General features: G+C 39.3%; 1 protein-coding gene across 1 annotated transcript; it reads right to left on the bottom strand.

The window, feature by feature from the left end:
- Positions 1-564: 564 nt before the first annotated feature.
- RNF219 (ring finger protein 219) lies at positions 565-17,571 on the bottom strand (the record flags this gene model as incomplete). The annotated part of the gene is made up of 5 exons (XM_010288134.1): positions 565-2,291; positions 11,387-11,475; positions 14,648-14,893; positions 16,515-16,606; positions 17,436-17,571. Coding segments are annotated over 5 exons (2,067 nt in total), but the record flags the coding sequence as incomplete, so codon positions are not given.
- Between the last annotated feature and the right edge of the window lie 1,611 nt (positions 17,572-19,182).

The following is a 19,182-nucleotide window of genomic DNA, read 5'->3' as shown; positions in this document are numbered from 1 at the left end:
AATGTAAAATGGTACAGTATTAATGTAAAATGTTCAGTGCACATTAGGTAAACAAGTCATTAGCATACAAACCCATTTTTATGGTCTATACAGGCATACTGAACACATTTAAAATTACAATGCTTTTTGGGAACTAAATTAAAAATTGTGCTTAACTTAAAAAAATACAAGCCATGTTTGCAGTGTTAAAGAGGAGATGCTTTCTAACTGAAGTGCTGTAACCCTGAAAAGAAAGAGGCTGCTACCTTACACCCTCTTAAAACAAGAGGTTCAGTACAGCACAGTGCTATGAAACAGTCTGAGCAGCAACATTTCCTCTGGGAGGCAAGTTTTATGGCAACACTGACATTGTTTTATAGCAATTTCATGAGTCCGTAGGATATATAGCCATTAGCTGCCTTACACGCACAAAATGTAATCTTTAGGAATGGGAAACGTAACCTTTAAAGCAAATTCTTACATAAATGACTGATCTGACAAGACCACTTAAAACTGTCCTGTTCCAGGGGGCCATTAGCTGTGCTTACAACTGGAAGGTCATGTAACCTGAAAACTTAAAAAAACACCCCAAAACCCCCAAGTAAACAAAATGCTCAGTCAAAGAAAAGAATCTGGAATAGGTCTTCCCTAGGAAAGAGCTTGTAATGGGCAAGGGAGCGTTCAGTTTTCACATAGTCGAAAAAGACAGGATCAGATCGCATGGAAGTCATTAAAAATTAAGTTCACCTGTAAATATTAAACATCTGCAGGTTGATGACTTTGAGTCACGTTCAATTTCCAAGCAGAGTCAGTTTTTGGTGGTTTTTGACGGACTAGCACTGGAAAGGCTGCTCTGAATTTTCCTCTTGGTCGACTGACTGACATTTTTATTTTTCCTTTCAGCTATAAAGGAAGACACCCAAGGAGGACTAAGCTGATTATGCAGGTCAGATGACATCTTTAAAAAGCAGGAACCGAACTTTTGTTCCTCAAACAACCTTTGTGAGTTACTGAATAGTAAATTCTGGGAAAAGTCTCTTTGAAATAAACAGTTTGGAGGTTTGATATCACTAGCCACTACGTTTTGGCCTGTAAACAGTGGAAAGTGGTCATTCATATCTAGCTCAGATGGAGAGAGGATCGAAAACATAGCATGTTTCCAGCCAGTTCTGTCAGCTGCTAGATCACTCGTCTCTGGACACTTCATACTCTGATCCTCACTCATCTCTTCCAGTTTCTTCTCAGCTTCATTCAGAAGCTTAGAGCACTCTGTTGACTTTGAAGAATTATCAAGATCAGAGGACTTGAAATTATAGCATGGACTCTTACTGTTGTCCGATTCAGACATCATTGAGTCCAACTCGGAAATTTTATCGAGGTAGGCAGCATCCATAGATGCCTCACTGGAGGTTCTTGTGCGATTCATTTCAGAGGAGCAGACAGTATGTAACCTTTTAGGTAAGCAAGAACTTGTTTTATCACTGGACTTAGCTGATGACTCATCTGACTGACCAGCTGCTGAATTTTGCTCTGATTCATCAAAATCTAAGTTGTCAGCAAAATTTGTTGGGCAGGTCCCCCAAAACCCTGATTTTCCTCTAGTAAAACAGTTTAGCTTCTTCTCGCTATTACAGCTGCTTGTGCTGTGTTCTGGAGAATCTTTGCTGCAGTCATCTGAAGTGTCACAAAACTCTTCAAATTTCAGTTTTCTCAGGAATGTTGATGGTTTCCTTGCATTTTCTTTTCCATCAGGAGTGTTCAACTGAAGGCGACTCAGAGACAGAAAAGGAGTGCATGGTGGTGGAAGATCATAAAGTTCTTCATCCTTATATGGGGTACATTCCTCAATTTTATTCCACTGTTCTTCTAAGCAGGCATCCATATTTGTAGTATTGTCATCCAGGAGAACCCCATGACATCCTGGAAACAGATCTTTCTTTGGGGCACACTGGGTATTTGAGCCATTTGAACCATCTTGACTTGAAGAGCTCAAACAAGTTCCACCATTTGTCATCTGTTCAAGACTGTCAGGACTCTGATTGCTGGTCAAAGCTTTTTTTTCCTCAACTTGGGTTTTCAAACATGTTGTATCTGCACTGCTCTCAGCTCCTTTTGCATCTGTGGAAAGTGCTCTCTCACTAACAGCACTCACTGTCTGGGTTCCTTTGCCTGCGTTTTTCAGCTGTAAAAGCTGACACTCCATTTCTTCTATGTATTTATCACTTCTTTCCAGTGCCTTTTTTAGACGGTTCATTTCACGTTCACTTTGTTCTACTTTGGACTGAAGTGCAGCTACTGTAAACCTACCAAACCTGCAAGAATTAAAGAAGAAAGAAAATATTAAACTGGAAAAAGACATCCTCATGGTGCTTTATGAGCTCATTTCAAGAAAGAACAAAGCTATTAAACACTGTGTTAATTTGAAAACAAAAGTCAGAACTTTTCTCTGCTAGTTATGAAAAAAATAAATAATCATATATAACACAGAGGTGGAGGTGAATACCTGAAAAGGCAAAATTAAACTATTAGTGGTAGTAAGGCAATAGCAAGCAGATTACCCTTCCAGGGGCTGGTTCTATCAATTCAACTCAAATATGCATGAAGAATTATCCCCTAAAACAATGGCAAAGATTTATGATAACATTTGAACAGTGGTCCACATCTTGAAATATTTACATTCAATCATTTTCCTACAGTACAGCAGTGTTTTACAATAGATTTCTTACACAATGTCACCTTGTCAAATATAAAATGCCAATATGAAATTCAGAAATTGCAATAGTCCTTTGAAGTGGTTTAAATACTTATACAGACCATTTCAATTATGTTCCCATTAGATATACCGCTTTTTCTTCACCATCATGTGGATGGCACTTCCACTTACTTCAGACCTACTTGGTTTTTTTTGACCTTTACAACTGGAAAAAATCTAATTTCTTCCTTGACTCCAATACAAAAAACCTGCCACTTGTGGTTTGTGAAAGTTGTGTGTTCGTGAGGCTTCCAGTTGGAGCACATTTTCAACTGCCAAGATGCAGACTTGCCTTCCCCCCATCCTCCACCAGCTTTCAAGACTGACCTTCCCCAGAGAGCAGGTGAAGGTTTCAGCTATATGCCCTGACTCATTCTAACCTGTCACTGACAGGTGGGCACCAGGGAATTCGCTGCTCCATTCAAGGATTTCAATTTACAGAAGGAAAAAACAATTAAAGTTCTGGTGTTATTAGGAAGGAAGAAAGGACCTGCAGCCACCCTACAACTCTGACACCCAAGGTTTTCTATCACAAAGAAATGACAATTCTGTATGTGGGCTTACACTAATCTCTGCTTTCCATCTGGCAGCTTCATGTTACAGCACAAGTTTATATTCACTCTTCTAGCACAAATGCTGCCTGGAATTTCCACCGTTTCTTTTGTCTGTCTGTCCCTCCTTCAGTGTCACAGGGAACTCCCCTTCCATCTTCCCCATTCCATCCCCTCACCCTTTGCAAAATGCTCCCACTGCAACTCTTAGACCAGCGAGGTCTGAAGGTGGTCTGTTTGGGGCCTGCAACTATGCTGGGAAGATATCCATGAATCTATGCATGCACTTCCAGCAAAGAACCAAACTGTATTTTGTTTCTTCAGTTCCTGACCCCAAAGCAGTAGGAAACTGCTCTACGCTGACAGCTGCAATACAGTTAAGTGGGCAGTTGGGGAAAGGAATAAAGGGTATCACAAGCCCCCAAAAAATTGGGCAGAGGCGACCAGATCTACTGACATATTTCACCATTCAGCTGCTTCTGCATATTTAAAGGACTTTGAAGAGTTTGGTGTAGATGGTTCAGGGGCGGGGAAGATTCTCACACTCTTGGACAACAGTCCAAGTCAGTTCTTTCACAGAACTGCTACTAGACCACTTTTAAAATCAGATCAGCCTAAGCTCCACATGGTTTTGGTGTGTGCCACTCACTGTTTTGTAAACACAAAATGGCAAGGTAGTAGTTTTGTATTTAGAATAGGAGTGTTTACTTAGATTTTTTTCCCCCTAAAAGAAGCTGGCTGTATTGGAACTCTATTGAGGCAAGGACCCCCCCAACCTCTGCATTACCCCTACCCAATTACCTTTGTCTTCAAAAAAATGAAGACAGAATATTTTTCAATTGCTTACTCTATGGGTAACAAGTTTTCTCAATTGATTATAGCAGTTTCTACATTTCTGGTTGCATGCAAGAAGAAAATGGGAGAAAAGGTGCATAGGACTTCCTTCCGCTCCCCTATGAAACTAGATAAAAGCAGAATCACAGACAGCTCAGGAATATTTCAATTATATTTTCAGGTGAAGGGGGTTACAATGAAATAAGCATCTCATATACAATGCATTTTGGCTTATTTCCTCCTTCAGTTAAAAGAAACTCAGATTTTGGTTTAAAATACTGAAGGAGCCACTGTAGCACAGCAGGACACAAGCAAGACCCTTCCTGCTTCCTAGGGTGATCCAAAAGTATTTATTGTGCCGTTCTCCAACAGATCTGTTCACACAGCCTTACAGGAGCAAACCCTACACTGCTAATAAAGGATATAAAAATGATGCAAAAATACAATTTAGCTTAATAGCTGAGTGAGAGATGGGGAAAAATGCTTATGTAAAATAAGCAAGATTTTCCGGGGTCTGCCGTAACAGACATTTTGACATAAAAATTAAACATGTTTACATTTATATGCATACCTGGCAATTCCTTTTTAATGGAAGAATGGTGTATTATGTTTATTTAATGCAAATAGCATTAGTGACAGCCTGAGATTTGCTTATGAGGAAGCAGCACTGTATTCTCAAGTGCAACTTTTATAACAAGTGTCCTCAGGTTAAAAAAAATACAGTATGTTGTTCAAAGCCAAACAGCATCACTAATATGTTAATTGTTATAGCGGGATGTGTAGGAATTTCGGTTTTCAGAAATGGAGCATATGATATGCCACCTACAAACAGTTACCTCTGCAGTTAAGCAGCAGAACACAAGTTGCTTTTTGCTCCTGCTTTGAGACTTGCATGCAATTTATTTCAAGGACATGGATATTTAAGACAGCCATATAACAATGCATGCTTTTAAACCAACTACTCCAGTCCAGAGCATGACATAGGTGTTTTAATGACTGACCTGGGAGGTCAGCAGAGCTTAAAAGACATGCATATTTTGGTTAAAGAAGCCAGAACCGCCCCTCCCCCTCCCCATCTCCCCAAACCAAACCACTCTGCCAAGAGACTTCCTCTTCTTTTCCCTTCAGATGTACAGTGAGCTGTGCCATAGCCAAAAAGTTATGGGCTGATGATAGTAATAATAGAATGCAGTACAGCTAGATGAAAATACATTAAAGTTTGGCCTGACACCCTAGATAAATTATTTTTCCTGAAGTATTTGAACCATTTCACACATGGCAACAAGGTGAGACATTCTTCAGTAGAAGTTACGGTGTTCAGTATACATGTGGTAATGAGCACTTTTCATATCCTCACACATGGACAAAATCTTTTCAGTGTTAGGGTCTTGTTCTTTAGTTGTATCACTTAAACAATGAGTTTGTATGTCATTGCATTTGTTTCAAGAACATCCTTTCTAGAGAAAACTGAAAGCCCAGAGAAACCAGTGGTCACTCATAAAGTGAACAGAAAGACATTTCAAGGTGGGATTTGCATCGTTCACCACAGACACCTAGTGACATTTTATGGCGTAAGGTCTTTTACATCACTGCTGGCCTCTAGCTATCACTCTGGAAAGATACAGGTATCCTATAGGTCCTCTATCACAATTGCCAGCCCCAGGCAATATGGTATAGTGTCAGAGGTGACACTGGATGTCTAGATGAGCCCTTGAACCCCATACTTCAGGATCTTTCCTCAGTCAGAGTCGTTCCTTCTTGTACCAGCATGGTTCTAACTTGACACCAACCAGAAAGTTGCAGTCAGCTCTCAACTACAGTGAGCAAGAAGAACTAATTTTATAGCTATAATGTCTGAGTAACCCTCCTTCACATTTTTTTCACAACTGCTCCCTCAGTTATGTTTGAATACTCCTGAAGATCATAGAATCATAGAATTTTTTGATTGGAAGGGTCCTTTAAAGGTCATCTAGTCCACCCCCTCTGCAGTGAGCAGGGACATCAAGTAGATCAGGTTGCTCAGAGCCTCATCCAACCTGACCTTGAGTGTTTCCAGGGATGGGGCATCTGATGTCTGTTTAGAAACTGCTTGGGAAGTTTAATAGTCTCTCAGCTTCAAGAGAACAAATTTCTTCAGATGTTTCTTCTCATCTATCAGTTCTGTAAATTCAGCTTTAGGGTTTTATTTTCACACATCAGTGACCGCTGACTGTAGCAGATCTCTCTAGTTGAGCCCTTAACTCGTATCAACTCAGTTTAACACTACACAACCTCATACAAACAATTATCTCCGTGGATAGCAAGCAGCTGCAGCAAATAGTTTTCCTGTATAACCATTTACAGAAGACCAGGGCTGCAAGGATGCCATGGTCCACAACTCTCCAGTTCTAATTACCTGATGGCACAGACTGAGGGCTGCCCTGCAGCTCAGATACATGAGCATGATCCATCCTCCAAAGGGGACAAAGGGTGAGAAGTAGGAAATGCCAGTGTACAGTTAGGGCTTGTCACAGTTCGAGATCAGGGCAATGCCAGAGTGCACAACCAAACCCAGTCCCATCATTTAGATACATATTTTCACTTGGGTTCTGTAGCTACATAGGAAGAAAGAGGTAGGAAATCCAAGAACAAAAGAAACAGCTGAAAGCCTTACTGATTTCTACAGCCTTCTGTGATACCATGTACCAAATGCAGCCAGACAAGAACGAGTTCTGCAATCAACTATGAAAGGTGATCTGCAGCAACGTCTTGACAACATCCCAGGTTATATACAATTGCCTTAAAAGTCTGTCATATTTGCATAGGTATATTTAAGAAGAAAAAACAAACAAACAATTACTGTCATATAGGGGCCTCTTCTTAGCAAACAAAAGAGAAAAAGGGAAAAAAAGTCAGGTGAGACACCTCAAGCATGTTGCACTATTTAAGATCTGAAACCAGGGGGAAAAAAAAAAATTCAGTAATGCAATTTGGTTCCACCCAAGATAACGTCCTGGGTATAGCCTACTATTGCTTTCCATTCTGCAGATGAGGCTGCCTGACAGAAGAATGTGTGTAACGGCTCCTTCTTGAAGGAAGTAGTAGAAACACCTGCTATAGCTGATTTTCTAAAAAATAAACAAGTTATTTTCAATATAAGCAAATACAGGGTAGTAAATCCCCTTCATCGCACAGTTCACAGAGTACAAACCAATCTGAAGACACAGGGCTTCCTCACGAAATCTCTCCTAAGCATCAGGGAAACACATTTCTTTCACATCACCAGAGTAATGCCAAGTTTCACTGTTTGTTGGATGACTGTAGAGCAGCAGGATTTGATCAGAAGAGCAGCCAAGTCAGACACATTTATTTCAAAGAATGTATCTCCTTTCGTTTAGGGAATTCAGTGAATTGAGACAAATATGCAAAGCCTCTCCAAGCATTTTAACATCTTTCAGTGAAGCAGCACTGGTCTTCCATGTAGGAAAGCCAGATTATACCCGAGGTCAGTGAATAGCATAAGCCAGAAAGGATTACTTCAGAATTACTACAAAAAAGCACCGGAAAACTGACAAAACAAGAATTGAGATGTGAATGTCCTTAACCACTTGCCCAAGGTTTAGATCTTCATGCCTGAAAGTGGGTGCTTCCTCAGGGTTTATATGCCATGACTCAAAAACTCAAGAGTTGCTTTGAAGGCCACTGAATAGCATTTTGCTCTATTTACTTTTAAGGCCACACTGCAGCTGTTTTTTGAAAATGGCCACTCCTCTGGGACAGCAAGCTTGTGGGAAGGTGAGAAAGTAGTCCAGTTTTCTATCAAGGAAGACAGCAGCGTTCTTACCCTCTGCACCCTGGATGCAGGTTACTAGAAGTCTATTTGTAAGCTCAGTGAAATACAGACTGAATTAAATAGCCTGGCGTGAGTGGAAATTTGAGTTAGATAAAAATTGAATGTTGTACAGAACGACCTTAAAAAGTCAACAGCCTTAGATTTCAGCGTGCAGGTACCTGAAGTCACAAGTCTAGATAAGAGAAACAGTAAAACTGGAGAAAGGGGAAAAAAACCCCCAAACAACAACAAAACTCACAAAACCAGAGAAAAGAGATAATGCAACAACTTTCTGCATGTTACAGATAGTTTTTCAGACTGGGATTTTAACTGGCAGAAGAAATTAAATATTTAGGGAAAAGACTCCTAGGAAGCCTAGAAGTCTGGTTCAAGCTAATTTGAATCTAACCATTCATAAAATACACTATACCCTGGAGTAGATGGACTTGCTAGTTATTTTTCCTTCAGGTAAAAAGCAAACATCGCTTTGCCAAAAATGCTTTTAGATCCTTTGTGCCTTGCCAATAGACCTAACAGTTTTCTATTTTAAGTAGAGCTGGAAGTAATAGGGCTTTATCATCCTGCACAACTTATGTTTTAGAAGTTTTCCTGTTCTGTATCAGGAAAATGGAAGTCACTGAAAATTCCTCAGGAAAAAGAGCAAACAAAGAGCAAGCAACAACCACCAAACAATCAGTCTGATCTGCCAGAGAATTATGAGACTAACATAGGTCTTTGGTAATGATCAGAGCAAGAAACTTACCTCTATTTTCTTTTCAGACCTACGTCCCCACTATATGATGGTATGGTATTCTGGTGAAGGTCTATTTTCAAAAATGTTTTTTTTTGGGGGGAGGGAATCTAATCAATCTGCATAATCAATTAAAAAATTGTGTAAAAATCCCTGACATGGCTGCAGTGTCAATTTTATTGACATACATGACATTTTTCAGTAGTTTTTAATGGATACGAATGAAGAAAAAGCAACTCAAGACTATGATAAAAGGAAAGTTTTTTACTGACCTCTGAAGAAGGCCAATTATATTTTTCCCGTGATGTCAGAGGTAGAGTCTGTGTTACAAAGGGATCATTCACCTGTCGTCAGTGTTTCCTTTGCTATAAAGCAAAGCCTACTGGAAATAATTCAGGTTGTGGTATTTAGCTCCAGTGCCATTATGCACAAAATGAACTACATTTGTGATAAGGGGAAATCCTTTCACAAATAATTTGATGCAAGTTTTAGTTAGTAACCTAGCCAGTTATTTAAGCATGAATCCACATCTGATAATCAGAAGCTAAGAAATATATGACAAATGAAACAATGGTGGGGACACTAAATTATGAAGATCCAATCCAATAGCTATTTTAAATCGCACAAGAGAGCCATTGAGAAACTTTTTCCAAAAATTACTTTCCGAACAAAGTACACCAAAACAACTGTACTGGCAAATCAGTGTACCTGCACAGAAACGTTTCATTATAGTGACGTTGTCAGGCTCTGATGCTTATGCCTTCAATTCTGATTTCATAAGCAAGGTAAGGAAACAGTTATTGCAACCCCTGTTCAGGGTGTGAAGCCTAGCTGAAAGACTTTGATAATATCTAAGAAGTTTGCCATCAGAACTGGAGGAACATTTAAAAAATGTCTTGATGTTAGGTCTGGTTTACATATTGACCAGACTAATGACTACAGGGGTGAAAAGTTAATTTATAAAATCTGTTAACAACACTAAGATGGGAGAAACTTCCTACCACCTGAAGGATGTGACTGGAATTCAAAAGAATTGTTTTAAGTTTGACACATGCATCACAACACCACCCTGAAGAATGCCAGTAAGTGGGTAAAGTCACACACTTTTGGAAGGGGACATTAGCAGCAAAATGCAAAATGAGGTAGGAAGGTAACTTTCTAAGTACCTCTTTAGGTAGGTTAGCAGAACTGGTACTGGCCATTCATGCTAGAAGTGCCAGGTAAAAGGAAGCAACAAAAAGGGTATTGCAAGATCACAGAATATTTTGTTAAATAGTAGAGACATGGACAGATCAATCTAGCTGGCACCTGAGTTGCAAAACAGACCTTGACACTGTCCAGTTTCTGATAACATTTGGCTATATCTGTGCTTCTAAAGAAGAAAGTGACTGGCTATTTTTTCAGGCCATACTGGAAAAAGATGGGAAGATAATCAGCTTGCAACCAAGAGTAGTTCTTCACACCCCATCCCCAACATCAAATTTTTCTGACCAATAGGATGGTAAAGCATGCACAAGCTAGAAGAAATGGAATCCTCTCCACTGGTGAGTTTATCTGACATCGGTAAAGTAAAATCACGTTAGATGATCTGGTCTCTTCTAGCTCCTCTTTTCTAGGATTTATTTAGTTACATCTATTTACTTAAGTTTGCCATCTTTGCCAACTCACTCTCAAATCTTATGGGAAAAGATATTCCATGCCATTAAAGCCTTCTCCATTGCCAAGACCTTAAACAGGTTCTATGTCCCTTATTAGGGGACTTCAGTGCAGAATGTACTTTTATGCATTTAACAGCACAGCATAAGGATCATACATCTTCTTCCCTGTGGTCTGGAATGACAAGCAGTCTGGCAAGCAAGTTCTCTATAAGGATGAATTTCATCTTCCAGTGAGTGAGTTGTGAACTACAACAAAATCCAGAGAGCTCTCTTCTCACATTACACAGGTACTCTCTAACACCCTCCTCAAAAGCACCATATAAACCTTCAGCCAGTGCTGCTCTTAGCTTTCTAAGTTCTACATTAATGAGAGAAAAAAGGTAGAAAACCAAAGAAAGAATGGAACACAGCTTTAAAATTATGAACACGTTGCTTTACAAAGGAAGAGGAACCTTAGCACACAGCTGTAAGCAGTACAGCAAAGTTTCTGCTTTTTGAGGCCACTGTCGTAGATGTTTTAACTGTTTATGACAGAGTATTAAACACAGGTGTCAGTTCTGGGAATGATGTTCTCTTGCTGCAGAAGCTCGATTCTGCCTATCTTTCGCAGACACAAAGCTATCAGGGACTTTCCTTGAATAGGGAGCCTAACTCCACAGAACAAACCCTGAAAACAGCAAAAGGAAGAAGAAAACAAAGCCAAACACAAACAACAATAACCTCTGCATTCAGCAACAGACCTTCTACTTTGTCCATATACCAGACTTTGGATAAGTTAACTGTAGAATTCAACTCATAAATCCAGTCCTTCAATATTGGCCAGATGACTACAAGTGCTATTCTTTGTGTTATGTCATATTCCTTTGCCATAGACTTGCTGCTATTCTGTAAGTTGTATTCGTCACCCAAGTCTATGAGGATAAAAATTCCAAAGTCTACCTGGAGACACATATGCAACACCATGTACACCACCACAGTTTTAGGTTGAAGTCCTACAATAGTTAAACAGTCTGTAAATAAAATACGGTAGCTTTTAAAATATTCACATACTTTTGGGGTGATCTACTATCGACTTCAGCTTTTAGTCGCAAATTCTCTCTTAAAAGGCTATTGTTTTCCATGCTCAGTTTCTTATTCGCCTAAGGAAAAGAAAGGGAAAAAAATAAGTATACAGTAAAACAGAAATGACTTCCAATATTTATAGGACAAGCTGTTTCTCCTTTTTAAAGAGACAGAACTAGAAATGTGAAGGCAGGAAACAGCCTTCAGACAGGGACACCACTTAAAAATCACCATGGGAAATGGCTTGCAAAACTGAATAGCAAACGGACATTTTTTATTTATATTCCCAAAATACATCGCAAATGTCCTATCTAGGGAAATAAACACAGCTATGTTAGTTAGTACAGAAAGTCATTAAGGAGACGTACTAATGGCAATTCCATGTTTTTTTTTCCACATGACTAAATACGTAAAGTACATTAACATTACAATATGCAGGTATCAGCAAAACTAATGTTGAACAGCTTCCTCCATTCCAAATTAGAGTAAGATTACTTTGTTTTTTTTGGCTTGTTGTTTTTAAAGCATAGTTATCCTATAGATGTAAATCCATTATGACAAGCTATTTGCAGTCTTTCTTCACTTTCTTCCAGGACGTTGTGACTAAGACTCCCGATTCACAAACCTTCTTACTCCTTGAATTGAGGTCAATTCCTTCTTCTCAGTTCAGCAGATACCCTTGTTAACAAGATACTTCATATAAAGAGAAGTTTTCCTGCTGCCGTGTTTCAGAAAAATGAATGCCACCACCCTAACAAGTAGAAAATACTCTTTGCACTTCATAGTTTGCTCAATCTCTGTATGCTGAAAACGGCACCACCAGTCCAGAACTCGTAATTCATAGCCTCAACTAGATGACGCTTCCACTGCATAATAAAAGCATGATCTAGGGTTAGATCTGAAGACGGAGCTATGCAACTGGGCTCAGGAGTGAAATGTACTGTTTCCAGGAGCATCAAACAGTGCAAGAAGAGAGGCAGAAAACTCTCAATGCTTATACAAATACCCCCAGCAACCTCTCCAGGTGAGGCTAAGACAGTGGGGTGTAAGAGGAATGGAGCAGAAAAAAAACCCAACCAACCCCACTCCTCCCACCCCGCCAAAAAACTCCCAAAACAAAAAACCACAATATTCCTAGGGGCAGAAGGAGTAAACAGACACTTCTGGTAAAGAAGAAACGGGAAGGGTGAGCCCAGGGCTTGGGTGCCTCTGTCAATTTTTTAGTATTTAAAAAATAAAAGCACAAAAAACTATCCTGAAAGCAGTGAGTAAGAATCCAGGACTTCTCATTTCCAAAGGAGCATAAACCATTTGACAACATGGCCAAGACCTTTCTCTCTTTCCAGCGACACAGCTCCCCCAGTCACACAATCAAATGGGAAACTGCATGACTTGTGTAGAGTTGGTAGTTAGGGCATCCACCTGGCACATGGCAGGTGTCCTTCTTCCAGAGAGTCCTTCTTCTACTCTCCAAGCCAGTAATCTTCAAGGGATCCCCACTTGCAGTACAATGTCTAGATTAACGAGTTCATGTAACCGTGTTATTAATGAGCATACTTTGTCTAGTATTTCTACTACTGGCTCTGTATCACCACTTCCATACTTGACTCCACTCAAAGTAATAATGCCTACTTTGGGAGTCTCTGCCCTAGGACATTAAATGATAAAGGTGGCTGCTATTTCCTGACTCAGTCTAGTTTAAAAAAAAAAAAAGTGATGGCAACTACATTTTCTGAGAGACCCTCTCTCACTGGGAACAGGGAACAGACGGGAAGAGAGTGTTGAACTTGATGATCTTAAAGGTCTTTTCCAACCTAAATTATTCTATGATCACAGTTTAAGACTTGGTCCCTAACACACATCTAAACCTCTATTCGTATCTAACCCTTAACCAAATTCAGAGACTGCATAAACTTAAAACCCTTTTCTTGCTAAGGCTGAAGTTATACTGAAAAAAACCGAAACACACTCCTCCCTCAGTCCCTGCTATATTCTTCTTTTTACTTACTGAGGGAAAAAGTTAAAAACCTTAGTCACCACAAAAAAACAGAGGCAGTACAGTTTAACTTTACAGGAAAAAAAACCCAAAACACAAAATACAACAAAAAAATTAGGCAGACAAGAACTCCTTGCTGCAAATCCCCTTCTGCCAACTACAAGTGATTCTGAAGCTCCTAGGATTCTCTTTGGAGGGTAGAACATGTGTCCCAGTCTGTAAAGTTGAAGTCTGAGTCCACCTAAGCTATTGAAAAAGCTAATTTTGGAAATGCAGTTTATTCCTTTTAGTGTTTATCACACAGTCTAATCAGGGCCAGAATTTGCTTTAGACTACACAGAGGCAAATCTAGAAGTGCCCCATTAACAACAACAGAATGGCAGAGCCGTATAATGTGGGCCTCTGAGTCTGTAACACAGGAAAAGTGTTAACACTATTAATGCTTACAAAGGAAAAAAAGTCCTAAACATGCTTCAGTTTTGTGGGAGGCAAGCCAGGACTGTTAATAGAAGAAATAAAGGCAGCATTTTGAATTAATACAAGTCCAGTTCTTTTCACCTTGCCTTGCAAATTCATCTTGAAATTTCACTCTTCTTCAATGTTTGTGGTGATCCTTCTTGTGCCCTCAGGCAGATTTTGCAAGATATTTTTATTTAGATGTATTTTCACATGACTACCTCCTGCATCCCTCCTTTGGCAGTATCAGGTTTTCTTTTATATTACATTCAAGATGTATAAAAAAGCTGCAGGTTTCTAGTAAAGGATCTTCTGGTCATAAAATGCTGAAGCTTGTCTAATTTTCGGTCAAAGGGTCAAGTTACCCTGCCTCAGCAAATTGCACCAAAAATATCGGCTAGCAGGGAGGGCAATAGTGCAAAATCTACATCAGCCAACTGTACTGTGTTTGGCCACTGAATGTTGTAAAATAGATATATTATATAGATTATTGTAAGCCTGAAAAATCTGGTCATCAATACTGGTGACAAGTGCTACTATAATCCAATTACCCAGTCACAGAGTGACAGAGGAGTTGAAGAAGAGTCATGTACAAGACTCACTAGAACAAGCAATAACATCTGACGCTTACAAAGGCTATGTGGAAATACTATGATACACCAACAGTCACTGGAATTCAATTTTTTCCTCTTTCTTCTGGATCTATGAAGTACCCAGAGGTCATGCTAGCTCTCACTCCCGTTTAACTAGCACAAAACAGTTACACCACAAGATAGCTGAAGAAATGTATTTATTACCTCTTTTAGCTTTTCCATATTATCCATCACTTTTTCATATATATCATTGGCAGCTTTCAGCTTTTTGCTCCATTCCTCTGGGGTTTCTGGGCCACTGGTACTTGCTTCATTTGCTGACTGGATAGTTTCATTTTGGCAAGACAAAGCTGATGCCGTAGGATTCAGAAGAGATTTCAGCTGTGTCTGTAAACTGAGATTTTTACCTCTCAGATCTTCCACTTCTTTGTGCAGGGATTCTATTTCATCCTAAAGGTATCAGAAATTCACAGGAATTAAAATAACGTGCAAGATTAATTAAATAATACTGGCAAGTTCCCACAGCACTTTAGAAACATGGGTTCTGGCAAGCCCAGATGCATGCCGTCACTTACACATATATCTAAGTATGCTTATGTATTGTGCTCTAGGCAGGATTTTAATCAACCTGCACACTCAAGCATAGTGAAGGTTTTAGTGAAGGGAATCCCTGGACTACATAAAGGACCCTGAACAAACCGGCGGGCAGACCAAAAGCTTCAAAGCATTCAGCAACGTGAATCTATTATTAGGGCACTCTGTGGGAGGATTTCCTGTATTATCAAGAGTGTTCTTAAGGTCGTCCTCTGCTGACTCACTTGCTGTTATTTGAGAATGTTTCTCTCTATCATTCTGAAACATCACATGTTTGGATGCTGAAAGTCTCAAGATTCAAAATGGACAGAACACGGCCTGGAAGAGGCTGCTCCAGCTACATGAAAGTCGCAATATCTTAGGAAAGACTCTCAAAACGCAAAGAACAAAGCTCTTAGCTGGGTTGGTTTGAAGCCACAGAGAAGCAAAAACTTTCAAAAGCCTGTTGCTAAAGGGATGTTAACATGTCTTCTACACTGTTCACCAACTCAAGTATTTGAGTTGCTCAAGGTTAGATTACTAAAGGAGGCCATATATAACATCTACATAAAACCAAAGGTTTATTTGCGCGAATAATCAAGCTTCCCCCCCCGGCATGAGAACAATGATTTTAAATTTAGTTTTTTTTTAAAAAGATTTATGTTATCCTATGCCTTTCTGTGTGATTTTGGAGTTGATTCAATAGAAAGGCAGGCCTGGTTCCTTCTTTCACAGAGCATGAAAGAAGCTGAGCTACAGACAAGCTTGTCATAAAAGACAGCCCTTTCTTCCCCAGTGTTAAGGATATATACAGTGTCTGTTTCCTTTTTCTCGTTCTCCTCCCTGCAACGTTTCCTTGCAAAATATGTGATGTCTTCACACTGCTGCTACTAAGGAAACAAGAGCTGAGAAAACAAACTAGGCATATTCCTTATTAACACCTTTTCACCTTGTTCCTAAGAGAGTATTTTTCCAGCAGGAGAGGTGATAAACTTCCAAGCACTCACTCACTTTCAGAAAACAGTAAAGTGACAGTGATAAAAATTAACCTATGCCAGAAGGTTACAGTGGGCAATATTCCTTAAGAAGGAATTTAGTCTCCCTGAGCAACAGGGAATTACTTCAGAAAATGTTTGCATTTGTATCGAAGACAAAACAAAAAGCCCTCAACACCTAATAAGCATAAAGAAAACCCTGCTATACTCCACCCTGGGGGTGGAATTCCCACAAAACTATAGAATTAGATATACTTGGCTAACTGTAGCACAGAAAGCATATCACCATGATTTCAGTGGGACCACTTCAAGCACCAGCAAATGCTCTCTCGTAACCTTAATCAGAAGGTGGGATTTTATTGCAGCTGAATTTTATGTAGATCCAGTATAAATCTTTCCTCAAATTAAAAACAACGGGACTCAAAGCAAAAGGACGAGTTGTATGCAGTAATTTAACAGTTGCAGTTCCATCTGGAAAGTCACAACACTCCTCATGTCCTTACCTCATATTCTTTGTGGAGCAATTCAAGCCTTGTTTTACGTAGGTGTTTTCTGACTGTGGGACTAAATATAGGATCACTTTCACTCGTTCCTCCTAAAGCAGCATAGGATGAAAGAAACACAAATAATGTTTCTTTTTCAGTCAATTCAATACTAATAATCCACCTTATACTGCTATATTATCAACTACAAATACACCTAATATTGGACCAATCTACTACCATGGGAGATTTAAAGTCCTTTAATTTTCATAACAGGTTAAACAGGAGTATCTATTAGTAACGTTTAGAAGTAAAAGTTTCTAAAGTGAGATTGTTCATATATATTTTTCTCTCAGAACCAAACAGCAGAGATGACATTTTATGTCAAATAAAGATCACAGTACTTCCTAGCTCTGAGGAAGTTCAGATCCTCATTCAGGTGTTGTAGCTTTGCCTTATTTCTGTGCCAAGAGACATTTTCTTAAAAATAAAGCAGAAGGGAAGAAATTGTGAACAAAACAAAACAAACAAAAAGAAAAAAGACCTCACACTCGTTCAAGATTCTGGATTTAAGTACACAATTTCTCAGCTAAATGCTGTTCTCTTAGGTCAACAGGTGCCAATGCATAGGTGGAGTACTTCAAGCAAGATGCATTTTTTTTAGTTAAAGGCACTGTTCAACCAAGATATAAAAAACCCAGTCATTACAGTCACAGTGTACTCGCTGCCTCTGAATAATCTAGGCATTAATATACGCATCATCTTTGGAATTTTTACTTTGTATCTACTAAGCATGCTTCTGGAAAGATTTAAAGTCCGATCTTCCTTAGATGTTGGTAAAAAAACACAGAGGAAAAAATATCCAGACATCTTTGGACTCAAAGGAATCTCCTCCAGCAGTAAATACCAGAAAGTTATTTCAAAGCCTAAAGTTGTCCTTACCTATGATTTCCTTGCAAGGATTTTCAGGCGTGATGGGAATTCTGCAAGCTGGGCACTGATTATTGTTCTTCAGCCACACTTCAATACAAATGGAACAGAAGACATGGTTGTTGACACAGATGACTGGGTGACGGACCTTTTAGTAGTAAGGGGGGTGGGGAAAGGAAAGCAAAACAAACAGAAAGATGCTATGAATATTTTAAAACTCTTTCAGGTAACAGAGTATGAAAATACACTATTCCATCTCTCAGTGCAAGTCTGGTCCTTCATGAAAGAGACACTGTTGTTTCACACGGCTAGCTAGGAGTGACATCCTGACTCACAACAACCAAACTTCCCTATTATTGAAGGCGCCAAAGCTATAACCATTTTTGCAAAACTAAGGTCCTTGATTCCAAGGGCTCATTAATGTGCAGTGTGGCAGGTACCCTTCCTTCACCCCACAACCTTCGAGAACTGCAGCCAACCACTCCAGTGAAATGAACTTGCATCCCTAGGTAGAAGACCTAGGGACATGCAAAAGACACACACTAACTGATTTCCGGGAATGAGGGATTGCTTCTGGCCACAACCAACACTTTGCCTTGTAAGAGGCGTCACTAAAATGGATGGTGTTACAGATTAACTCTAGCCTGCACATAATCAGCTTCATGGAACTCGGCTTCAAAAAGGATAAGGGCCAAAACCACAGAGAAGAAACATGAACCAGCAATCACTAATTCAAGCCTCCTGCTAGATATGCATTGCTACTAAATAAGTCATTACCCAAGGATGGGGCAGCTAACTGAAAGATAAGATATTCCAGTCAGACACAGATCCTTTCAAGAATCTTTCCCTCCCCTTCTGAAACAAACTTTTAGAAAATATTAACGACAATGCATTATTCTCTCTTGTCATTTAACTATAAACCCGTTTGAAAGTAAGCGTGCATAGAGGGACCAAATATTATACAGAAGAAAAAGACTTTCCCCTATATGTATTGCAGCTTCTGTTACAGCTTACTGTAATACACACTCTCAAATCTCTTAAGACTTAACATTAGTATCTGTGTTACGGGTCTTAAAGGTACTTGTTTTTCCTCCACCAATGTCTTTGCCCAAGAAACGTGTTTTGAGACCCAGAAGTATTAGTATCTATTACTTTAGATTCTACTGTGTTGCGCTTAAAACCCAAGTTCAAGAGAATCCTTTCAACTTTAAAAGAAGTCCTCATCATGCCCAAGACCCTCCTCCTTCATTCTATTAGCAAAGTAGTCAAACTAAAAAGGAAAAACGAAACACTGGCAGAGGGAAGCCAGCAACTGGAAAGGACAGCCAATAACCACTTGGGAAAACAGATTAGATGTGTCCTGTAGTAATCATACCCACACAATTAGTGTTGCACAAGCTAAAAGCCAAGCATTTTACCATTGAAATACATGTGGATCTGAATTAAGGTCCAGATCTGTCAGCTTCCTCTCCAATTTACTATCTATGCCTCTGTCACATTACAGGATTCACAATATTTTTTAAAACCCCTGATATGACAATCCTGGGAGCCAAAGGATTTATCTATACACAAAAACTCAAGTTACTGAAGGTGTGAATAGAGACTAAGCAATTTCTCCAAGTGTCTGCATGCTTTCACCTCCAATCAAGGAGGCTTTTTTTGTGATTAATACAAGCTTTAGCACACCAGTGCTTTGGAAATGTTTAAATATTACACTTTCAATTATAAAAAAAATAAATAATCTTGTTCTTTGCTGCTT

The sequence above is a fragment of the Phaethon lepturus genome, unplaced genomic scaffold (assembly GCF_000687285.1).
Source record: "Phaethon lepturus isolate BGI_N335 unplaced genomic scaffold, ASM68728v1 scaffold14395, whole genome shotgun sequence".
Lineage (NCBI taxonomy): Eukaryota > Metazoa > Chordata > Aves > Phaethontiformes > Phaethontidae > Phaethon > Phaethon lepturus.
This window is presented reverse-complemented; position numbering and strand designations above follow the sequence as displayed.